We start from the raw sequence: 11,132 nt of genomic DNA on the forward strand, positions 1-11,132 counted from the left end.
CAAGAGAGATTCACTTAACTTTATTTATCTACATTATAATTTTATCATGAAACTAAAATATATTTTGACACTCTTCAAATCGTTTTTATGTTTTCATTATAATAATTAAAAAATATTTACAATCTCTTATTAAATTTAAATAAAAAATTTTAAATTACAAATACAAAGCCTAATTTAATAATTAAATAAATAAAATTAAAATATGTCAAATTAAATAAAATATTTTAAAAATATAAATTAATAACTTTTAAATAATATACAAATTTTTAACATTTAAAGCACTGATATAATAACAAATGTCGTTCATTTGTGACAGTAACTGTGAGCGTAGTTTATTTAGCATTTAATCTGCCCCATAACCAATGTATCCGGAATTCTTTAGCCATATTTACTAAACACAAGGCCTTAATTTGAACGTCAATGTTCTTAGCGTCGCTTTACTGCACTAAATTAACATGTCATCATTAATTGAAATTTGTCGTGTTTGGAGTTATGCTAGATCTTCGGTAAAATGTATTGTTTTTTAAAATTAAAATTAATTTTTATTTTTTAATCTATTATTTAAGTTGGTTAAAAAAACATTATTCTCCTATATTTTCACTTTCAAAAAACACAAGCATGAATTTGCTCGTACGTATCTTTACAAAAGCATCTTTTAGGGTTATCATAAAAAATTTTTTTACTAACATATCTTCTTATTAATACGTATCTTTAAAGCACGTTAGTTAAATTATATAAAAAATTTATTAAATATACTGGTTGAAATTATTTATATTGATTCAAATATAAAAGGTAAAATCAACACTTACTTGGTTTCCTAATCACAAAAATAATATTATTTTATATGCAAAAAATATCACTCATATAATAATACATTTACCAAAAGAATTTATCTATTTTATATTATAAAGTACATGTTAAATTTATAAATTAAAAAAATAATTAAAAATATAAAAAATTTAAATTAACATTCATTAAATAAAAATATTTAAATTTTTTATTAATAATAAATTTATCATATACTTTTAGAACACATATTAACTAAATCTTTACTAAAATTGTTATAATTTGTGTGTTATTCGAAGGTCAGTGAATGTCTTGCTCGCTTGTTCTTCACTTGTTCAGTTGTTCTTTGTTTTTTTTTATTTACTTTTTTATGCTCTGTTTCTGTGGTTAGCTCTGGTTTTGTGTGTCGTGATTTTATTGATTAGTGAATGTCTTGTGATTAGCTCTGGTTTTTTGCTAATTTTGTGTGTTGTGTTTTACTATTTTGTTTTGTGATTTAATTGTACCTAGATTGTGACTGTGTTGATTATTTGATGGCAATTATTGCACTGTTTCTGACTGACTGTTTGTTTGATTTTAGATTTAATGAAACACCTTTTAGGATAAGCCTTGAATCACCTTCAGGGTGGAAATCTCCTTGGTTCATAAACACATTTCTGTCTAGCCCTAGGATTGATACCGAAATTACAATTGAGGTATTGTTGATTCTGTTGGATAATTAGTTAATTACTTTCTTGAAGTGGATTTGAATCAACGGTCTGTCGGCGTAGTCTTTGAAGGTCAGTGGCTCAGTGCTCACTTGTTCTTCACTTGGTCATGTTTTTTTTATATGTAATTGCTTTATTGATCAATGTCATCACAGCAAACATTTATAGGATGAAGAAAGGATTTTGGTTTCTCTTATAGCAAACTTTGAACTCTGAACCCACCTGTTACATATCCTGAGGAGAATGCTGAGTCAGCAGTGCAGCAGCTAAAAAAGGGAAGATAATAACCCCTTTACCTTATCATTATTCTAGACGAAATAATAAAGGAAATGGAGGAATAACTGATTTATTTTAGGAAGCAATAACTGATTGAATCAGTTAGAGGAGAATCAGGGACTGCATGATTTTAGGAGACAATAACTGATTCAATCAATTAGAGGAGAATCAGGGAACTGCATGGTTGTGAAGATTTCGATTAGAGAGAGGGTGAGGCAATAAAAGAAGGAACCAAATAGGTACTGAGGCATGAAAAGATTTGGAAAGGCCTAGGCTAGGAGAGAAGAGGACTCTCGAAACTCCTCTGCTATCATTTTCTATTCTATTGTAACTTCTGCATTTCCTTTCAATAAATTCCAGCTGAGAGTATTTTGCCTAAAGGGTAACCTGTTCAGTTTGTTTTTGTTTTATCGAGTGTTGTGAGAGCATTTTGTTGGTACCAGTTTTAACACATACTTACAAGAATTGGAGCTTATTCAGATTGCCAAGGGAAGATGGTATTTGGCCAGTTAATCTGTTATTTTCCAAATCCAACCTGCCCAAGTTTGTCAGATTTCCTAATTCTTTTGGTATGTTTCCTGTGATGGCATTCCCTTGCAAAGAACTGCATGATAAAGCATATACACATCAATGATTACACTAAAAAATCCAGCTTGACTAACAAACCACTTTTATCACCTAACTACCCAATCATATGAAAATCTAGCTTGACCAAGATTGAATGAATGTGTCATACTATGAATACTTACAGAGCAGTAAGATTTTTTAGAACTCCTATTCTTGGGGTCAAGGTTCCTGTGAGTCCCATCAATGCTAGCAAACTGCCTGAATCAAATTATGCAAGCACCAATTCAACATACAATTATGGGATTGAAAAATATAATGCTAATATATATTTTTTTTGTGGACAGTGAAAGTAATAGCTGCAGCTACCTTGGCAGCATTTTGATTGAGGGCAAGAGCTACTGAAATAGCTCCTCCTCCTCCTCCATTTACAACACTTTGATCTGGAACAAGGAGCAATTGATGGAGGGAAGACATCAAGAAATTTTGCAGGCAATACTTAGTATTTTGTTTTCTTTTAATGTACTAAATAGTGCTAATAAGGGAAAAAATGATAACATTTCCTATCATTTTATATTAACTTTGCCTATTAAAGTAGTTTTTTGTGTAGAAACATTAGACTTGCTTACCGGTCTTTGTATAATTAATGAGTTGTACAGTAACTTCAGTTTGGTTTCAATATTGGTACTGATCATAAGTTCATAATACCAAAATAGCAATGGTGTTTTCTTTTGTGTTCTCTCCTACCCTTAATAAAACAATAATATAAGGTACAAACAATAAAATCCTGAAGAAATATAAGGTACAAACAATTGATTCATACGTTCCAATAACATTTTTCTAAGGCCGTTCACAAAAATACACGAGAGTCTCCGCCCCGAGGTTTCGTTGTGTCCTGGCCGCTGCTTCAAAATCTTTTCGGTACTGTGCGACGTCTCCGACTTAGCGCACCTCTAATCGCGGAGCCATTGGGTTAAGAGCTGCTCCGGGTTGGAACCTCTTTAGGAGGTCTTGCTTGAACCTCATCCAGGTATGAAAAGGAGTGTGCTCTTCCTGCCATTCGAACCAGGTGAGGGCCTCCCCTTCCAAAGCCATTGTTGCAAAATCCAGCCTCTGCGCCGGAACTACTCCGATTACCCTGAAGTAGCGTTCCATTCTCACCAACCAGCCATTCGGATCCTCCCCCGAGAATACCGGTAAGTCAAGCTTTCGAATTGGTTCGAATCGCCTCTGCGCTTCGTCTGCTGCACCGTTCCCTTCTACCCTCTCGTCATCTTGCTCGTTCCTTCCACCATCATTTCCTCCTCCGGTGTTGTTAGTACCAGCACCTCCACCTTGGTGCTGTTGAGGTAGCAACTCCCTCATTTGTCTCAACAGATTTGCTGAGAATGCCTCCAAGGATCGTTGTTGAGCTTCCTGTAACTCCTCAATCCGTTTCTCCACCGCCTCCAACCTTGACTCCATAGCAGCTCGCGTGGACACCATGCACAGAACACCCAGAACCGGTGCTCTGATACCAGTTGTTAAAACTGGTACCAACAGAATGCTCCCACAGCACTCGGTAAAACAAAAACAAACTGAACAGGTTACCCTTTAGGCAAAATACTCTCAGCTGGAATTTATTGAATGGAAATGCAAAAATTACAATATAATAGAAAAATGATAGCAGAGGAATTTCGAGAGTCTTCTTCTCTCCTAGCTTAGGCCTTTCCAAATCTTTTCCTGCCTTAATACCTATTCGGTTCCTTCTTTTATTGCCTCACCCTCTCTCTAATCAAAATCTTCACAATCATGCAGTTCCCTGATTCTCCTCTGATTGATTCTATCAGTTATTGCCTCCTAAAATCATGCAGTCCTTGATTCTCCTCTAACTGATTCAATCAGTTATTACTTCCTAAAATAAATCAATTATTTAAATCAGTTATTCCTCCCTTTCCTTTATTATTTCGTCTAGAATAATGATAAGGTAAAGGGATCATTATCTTCCCTTTTTTAGCTGCCTGCACTGCTGACTCAGCTTTTTCCTCAGGGTATGTAACAAAGTCACAATGAATAATCACGGTTAGGCATTTCATAAATTACATTTGAGCCTTGAGAAGGTGTGAATAAGATGTTGAGTCGAATGCATTATTTATACCTAACATGCATTATTTAGGATATAATTTTTTCCATGATTAATTATAACATGTGATTAACTACGATTTCTATACTTTATTATATTCATGCACCCTTTTTGGCTCTGAACTTATTATTCTTGCCGCCTAATGAATCTTATTTTAGTTTATAGAAGTAATGTTTGACATTTAATGCTTCATATATAGACAAAAAGGGTTTTGATATAAAAGTGAAAGAAAATTCAATTCACCTAAGGGATATATATGATTTGGTTAGGATTTGTGTACTAAATTATAAGTACAAGGGGGAAGGTCCTTGTTCTCTGGATCTGAAAGGTGATAGAAATGAGCAAATAATATAAGCTTGTGATATGTATGTTGGTTTTGGTTGATTGCCCTGTTATGAAATTAGTGTAGCGAGTGGTATGTGACTTGAGGGAATAGAGGTCGTTTAAATTTGTATTGCATTTAGGGGCAGGTTGAGGAAAAAAAAGGCATGGCGTTTCTAGTGGCAGTTTTTATTCTTCCTGCAGGCACTCTTTTCATTCTCTCAAGCCTTATTGTAATGCAATGCAGGTAATTAATTAAGATCCAATCTGCAAATCGCATTGTTATATATCCTTTCGCTTTTTTGGTTTATGTTTTATTAGTATCGTAGTAAATATCCATTTTTTTAACTGAGATAGATTTCATTTCAATCCAATATGAAATGCCAATAGGCACTGAGGTAGAGAATATAAAATGCCAATAGAAAATGGATATATCATTGAATTAATATATTTAGAGTGACAGATAATTAAAAAAGAATGGAAAAAGTAATTAATATATAATTTTTACTTGTTTTAATTAATATATAGTTACTACTCCTCTATGAGCCGAAGAATTATTAACTGTGAAAACATTGCTTGACTACAATGCAGATTGCTAGGTATTCAAGTTTCTTTTCAACTTCAAATTATGCCTCGTTCAGATTTTTCGAAGTTGATTGTGATTTCTTTCTTTTGTATTCTCTCCAGGGAGTTCCATTACAAATAAATCACAAAACCCCTGATAATACGTTAAGAGTTCTTTTCTTCTTTTTGGTAACTTACTCATTTTTATAATTTATACAAGGTGGAAAAAGAACCCCCTTCAACTCTTATGTGGACTTTGTTTTTGTTGGCTCAAGTCTGTAGCTAGTTTTCATATTGGTTTCTTGACTATCTTTTCTTCCTCTTCTATTTTGGCCTATTTATGAGGATTTTTTCCGGTGCAGCATTATGACAGACGAGGAAAATATGAAGTTGCTCTTTCCAAAATTGACGAGGCCATAGAACACACACCTACTGTTATTGATCTATATTCTGTCAATGTTTGCTTATTAATAATTTTCTAAGATTAGTTTTTTTTTTCAAGTCCTTTTATGTTGTAAAGCTTTGTATTTTAAGTTCACTTAACAGACTATAACTACAATGTAGTTGAAGCATAAGTTTCGGTTAGGTGGGTCAACTTTTAGCATTTGTATGTGGCACTAATTTACAATAAAGCTAAACTAAATAAATTGAGACTGAATTTGGAACTGACCGTGATTTCTTCAAATGCCTAGTATATTATTTGTTGCTTATCTCATGTTAGATTGAAATGCCTAGTATATTATTTGTCACTTTACAGGCTATAGCATTGACGGTGGTATCTATCGGTGTTGCTATCGTTATGGTGACTGATCTGCAATTCCATTTTTTTGGTGCATGTGTGGCATTGGCGTGGATTGTACCAAATGCTATAAATAAAATCCTCTGGTCTCAGCTGCAGCAGCAAGAGAACTAGACAGCTTTGTCGTGAGTAATTTTTATCATTGTTACTTCTTTTTAATGCCAATTTCTCCCCTATTACACACTAACGCTCTAAAAACCCTAAGATTCACTCTCTATACCTTACTTCAACAACGAATTCACTCAACCTCTTTTTTCTTTCTCTCTTAAACATCGAATATTTGATATTTTAAATTGATATTATTTGCAGTTGCTGAAATTCAACCTTTAATGCTTTGATTTGTTAATGCTAAAATTGGATCATTTAGATTATTATTCATTTGTTGTTATAATTGTCATTATTCGTCTGCTAATATTGATAGTGTATTTTGGTGTCAGCTAATAGCTAAGTGTTAGAGGGTTGTTGTTTTAATTTGTCCTGTTTTGTGTGTTAATTTTCATATAATGTGCTCCAATTCTTTTATAGTGGACATATGTACTCTTTTAGTCATAAACTTAATTTGTATAGAACCTTATTAATATATAAAAAATTTAATCATAGATTTTTAGCAAATAAACAGTCATTTTGAGAAAATTAAGGGTAAATTTGGTTTATATTTTTATTTTTGATTCTCATTCAGTCTTTTCTAGCTTTAGAATTTTATAAAAGAAAATTGAAATTAAACAATAAAAATAATAAATTTATTAAATAGAATTTTCAATTTACATTATCTATTTACAATAAAGCTAGATCAATTATTCAAAGGGCAAATTGGCCATGTATGCTTATTAAACAAAGTACAATAATCTTATAATAAAGAGTTCTAGGATGAGTAACCCTACCCCTTTTACCATGAGTTTTCTACCTAGGTTGCGGTTAAATGGTGTACCACCACCTGCAAGACAATACGTTCAAACATGAGTCCTACAACCTATATATACTTGGGGCTAATAGATGATCAAGCATCAAATTATCAAAGTTTTTTTTTTAAAAAGAGTATTAATGTGACCGTGGATACACTAAAATAGTTTCCCTAAGGTGCTTACTTGGATTGGTGGGAATGCTTTGTTCATTCCTGGATGAAGCCATGCAATTGCTTGAAGAGATGAAAAGAAACAGCATTGAGCCAAATGTTTTTACTTATACTTCTTTGATGGACGGTTTATGTAAAAATGGGCATTCATTACGAGCATTAGAGCTTTTAGAAATGATGATTATAAAACGTCATTTGCCTAACAATGTCACTTATACAACTTTAATTGATGGGCTATACAAAGAAGGAAAGCATAGGGAAGCTGTGGATGTTCTTGACAGGATGAGGCTTCAAGGTTTGAAACCAAGTGCAGTGCTGTACGGGAAAATCATAAAGGGCTTCTGTGCTGAATGCAGCTATCAAGAAGCCGCGAACTTCATCGATGAGATGGTGCTTGGCGGTATTAAGCCAAGTCGAGTGACTTGGGGGCTTCATGTTAGAATGCATAACATGGTGATCCAAGGCCTTTGTAGTAGTATTGATCCACCCCGTGCATTTCAGTTGTATCTTAGTACACGAACTAGAGGTGTTTCAATTGAAGTTGGCACTTTTGATTGTTTAGTCAAATGTTTTTGCAAGAGGGGAGACCTGCACAAAGCTGCTCGAATTCTTGATGAGATGGTATTAGATGGCTGCATTCCAGATGAGGGAATATGGAATGCAGTAATAGTTGGACTTTGGGATCGGAAAAGAGTTAGAGAAGCCACTGAGCTACTGCTTGCTGAACTGAAACAGAAATTTGTTGAAGCTGAAAGTTAAAGCTTGTAAAATTTTATACCACATGTATGCGCATTGCATTTTCCAAAGTCTTGGGTAAATTAAATTCAGGTAATTGCAAAATTACTTGTTATGACTCATAATCTGCTCTCTTCTTGTTTTAGGTATAAGAGGAGTTGTCACTCTAGTTACAATAAATTGGCTATATTCCAAATGCTCCTCACTCTTTTCATAATGCAATTTTCCACCTAAGGGAATTAATAGTTTCTATTGGTAGTTTATTCAATGATATCTACTCCAAACACAGTCAATATTTAGATGGCTATTACTGAATGCTGAATAAATGTTCATTGAAGAGACAATATTGACCCATCCTCTTTCTGGTTGTGTCAGGGGAAGATGACAGGCTAATGTTAAAAGTCTATGGTGAGGATAAATTAACTATGCATCAAATCTCTTCTGGAAAACGGTTGTGAAAGTATGAGACAAGGAGCAAGACAAGTTATTTAAGGTAGATTCAACTTGTTTAGGGGTTTCTGAAGCAATCAATTATCCTTAGAATATTTGGCGTAATGATGAGTTGATAGATAAGTCTTTCTTGTGATAGCTTTAGAACAGCCTTAAATATTAAACGAAATTATTGAAAAGGGAAAACTAAATTGGATAACATGCCATATAAATAACGAGGTTCTGCCATCAAGTGAATATACATATCACCACATGGACAAGAAAATGATGAAAAGGGTTGATTATCCATTCACTGACTGGGGTTACATACACGGTTTCAATACAATATTGAGCATTACAACATACAAATGGGAAACTAACCAACTTCAACTGCTTCTAACCGAAGTAGTTATATAATTTATCCACATTTGAGAATAAGTATACATGATTGCCACATATAGCATGTTCCCAACATGATAAATCACTAATCAATTAAAATTATTGAAATTGAAGTTCATTACAAACATGAATGTAAAAGATCAGTATTAACTTGTTGAAAGTGGGAAGCCAATTCCATGTCTCTTTGTAGGAAATACAACAAAGAAAATGCTGCAGAAAATGCCAATGCCCACAGGCAATACTGTGAGGATTTCCTCTGTCTCTAGAGATGGCTCTGGAAAGAAGCAACTTACTACATTCTGATCAAATAATGCAATTGCTGCAAACACCAAAGCTGATACAGCTGCATGCATGAAATCTATAAACCGCAATTTATATTTAGCAGCAAATTCTGGTGGAAGTGTGGTTGATCCATCGATAAGCCACAGGCCTGAAAATGTGGCAAACCCATAACAGATGTTCCCCTTGCTGTCTTTTATGCTATCTGTGAAGCATAGCAAGATGCATAAGGCACCACAGATAGCTACAAGTACAGCAGTCATGGTCTTGCTGACCAAGTCGCAGCTGCCCTCGTTTGTGAAGATTGGAGACAGAAGACGGAAAGCAAGGACAGTGCCAGTAGGTAGAAGGTTTGCCAAGTTTGCTGTGCTCTCAAATGTCTGGCTAATGGCTTTCTGAATCTGGTTCCTCTCTGCCTCCGGAATCTCTGCATTGCTCAGGAGTGGGATCTTTTCTTCTTGATTCTGGGTACCACTTGCTTCAGCATCCATGGCTTATAGAAAGACCTTTCAGCTGCCTCTATCTTCTGTTCTGTTTTGGTCACGTTTGTGCTGTGTCTTTGCAGCATTGGATTGTTGGAAATTTATAGTTAGGCAAACTTGAGTAGTTCCAAAGAGAGAGAAAGGGATGCTAAGAGAGGTTATATGCCATTTCGTGAAAGAAACACAAACTGAAAAACATGATAATGTTGTTTTTTGATGTATTTTTCAAAGTGGAATATTTTTGTATCCCATGTGGGTTTTTGTATTGCTTGAAAGCATGCATGACAGACTGACAGTTATGATTTATGAATTCAACTTGCTCATGGAGGAAAGCTATACACGATAGATTGGAGGAATAGGTCAGAGTAATTAATTATGAAATAAAACAGAAACAGATTGCTATATTTTATGTTGAAATTTACCAACGTGGTGATTTTGCATTGTCATATCTTGACTTTGATCCAGATGAATTTTCTTTTTCCCTATTTCCTGGGAGATATTAAAAGATGTTGGTCAAAATTAACAATATGATCCATATATTTAAGGAATTCCAAGGGTTCCTTCCTTCCTTCCTATTACAAGAAAATATAATTTGAACTTTAGATCTCATGCACGTGTAATATTACTCACTAGTAAAACCTTCATATTGGTTTAAATTAATATTCTAAGTGTGGTTAATCTTGCTCTTTTTAGAGGCGTTTTCCCAGAGTATAATTCAAGTTCTCCTTATTACTATAAATCATACTATTTTTCTACGATTTTGCCACTATATCAACACTTTTGTTGATATTATTTCTCTTTTAAGATATCTGTCATTCAAAAATTTTGGTACATCGATAATTTAGTATATTTTAATTTAAATTGTGAATTTTTTATTTTTAATATTGGAGTGATAGTGGTGTTTTAAATGTGGATTGTTGGGGTGTTATACTCAAATGTGGGATCGTTTAACTAGAGAAGCAGAAATCGGACCGTCCGATTTGTTAGAGGTACACAAATCGGACCGTCTGATTTCTAGAGGTATAGAAATCGGACCGTCCGATTTCTGAGAGGTACACAAATCGGACCCAGGGATTTCTGAGAGGTACACAAATCAGTCCCAGGGATTTGTGTTAAAAAAAATTAAAAAATTTTAAGTACAGAAATCAGACTCAGGGATTTGTATACTTCCACAGTTTTGAAAAATACAAAAAATTACAATGTTAAAGTACATCACCACTTTTACTTCCATAATAAAAAAAATCAGCCCTTAAATTGTATCTAAAATATATTGAGTATTTTATGTACAAAATTTTCAAATAACGGAAAAAGAAGGGAATGTAATTCAAGACTGAAATCCTCTGAACACATGACATTTCAGAATGCTTACATGTGCAAACTTACTATTTTTTTTTCAATAACGTATAACTTGAAGTCACGGATAATTTGTTCCAAACATGATTATCTCATTGTTTACACACATGAATATAAAAAAGATTTAATTTGTTGAAAGTGGGAAGCCAATTCCATGTCTCTTTGTAGGAAATACAAGAAAGAACATGCTGCAGAAGACACCAATTCCAACCGGCAATGCAGTGAGTATTTCCTGTGTCTCATT

The 11,132-nt window shown here is 33.8% G+C and overlaps 4 protein-coding genes across 5 annotated transcripts in view; 3 read left to right on the forward strand and 1 right to left on the reverse strand.

Annotated features, from left to right (window-relative positions):
• Positions 1-9,061, forward strand: part of LOC107490816 (pentatricopeptide repeat-containing protein At5g46100) — a 57,293-nt gene extending 48,232 nt beyond the window's left edge. Inside the window, exon 3 of one of the 2 annotated variants that reach the window (XM_052261301.1) lies at positions 8,965-9,061. The gene's annotated coding sequence lies outside the window, so the exon portion shown is untranslated. Of the gene's footprint in view, positions 1-8,615; positions 8,765-8,964 lie in introns of those variants that run through there. The other variant, XM_052261295.1, reaches the window with a different exon arrangement.
• Positions 1-9,078, forward strand: part of LOC107490817 (pentatricopeptide repeat-containing protein At5g46100) — a 29,509-nt gene extending 20,431 nt beyond the window's left edge. The window contains exon 3 of the mRNA XM_052261304.1: positions 8,965-9,078. The gene's annotated coding sequence lies outside the window, so the exon portion shown is untranslated. The remainder of the gene's footprint in view (positions 1-8,964) is intronic.
• On the forward strand, positions 7,268-8,623 carry LOC107490823 (pentatricopeptide repeat-containing protein At5g46100-like). The gene is made up of 2 exons (XM_016111641.3): positions 7,268-8,039; positions 8,322-8,623. Exon 1 carries the CDS (start codon positions 7,284-7,286, stop codon positions 7,968-7,970), a length of 687 nt encoding a protein of 228 aa, XP_015967127.3. The 5' UTR covers positions 7,268-7,283; the 3' UTR covers positions 7,971-8,039; positions 8,322-8,623.
• Positions 8,842-9,845, reverse strand: LOC107490824 (protein DMP6-like). The gene has a single exon (XM_016111643.3). The coding sequence runs from the start codon at positions 9,542-9,544 to the stop codon at positions 8,921-8,923; it is 624 nt and encodes a 207-aa protein (XP_015967129.1). The 5' UTR covers positions 9,545-9,845; the 3' UTR covers positions 8,842-8,920.
• Positions 9,846-11,132: the final 1,287 nt, after the last annotated feature.

Source organism: Arachis duranensis, chromosome 5, assembly GCF_000817695.3.
Source record: "Arachis duranensis cultivar V14167 chromosome 5, aradu.V14167.gnm2.J7QH, whole genome shotgun sequence".
NCBI lineage: Eukaryota > Viridiplantae > Streptophyta > Magnoliopsida > Fabales > Fabaceae > Arachis > Arachis duranensis.

Excerpts from the sequence above, each read along its gene's own strand:
- LOC107490823 (XM_016111641.3), top strand. The coding sequence starts at position 7,284 with ATGAAAAGAAACAGCATTGAGCCAAATGTTTTTACTTATACTTCTTTG.
- LOC107490824 (XM_016111643.3), bottom strand. The coding sequence starts at position 9,544 with ATGGATGCTGAAGCAAGTGGTACCCAGAATCAAGAAGAAAAGATCCCA.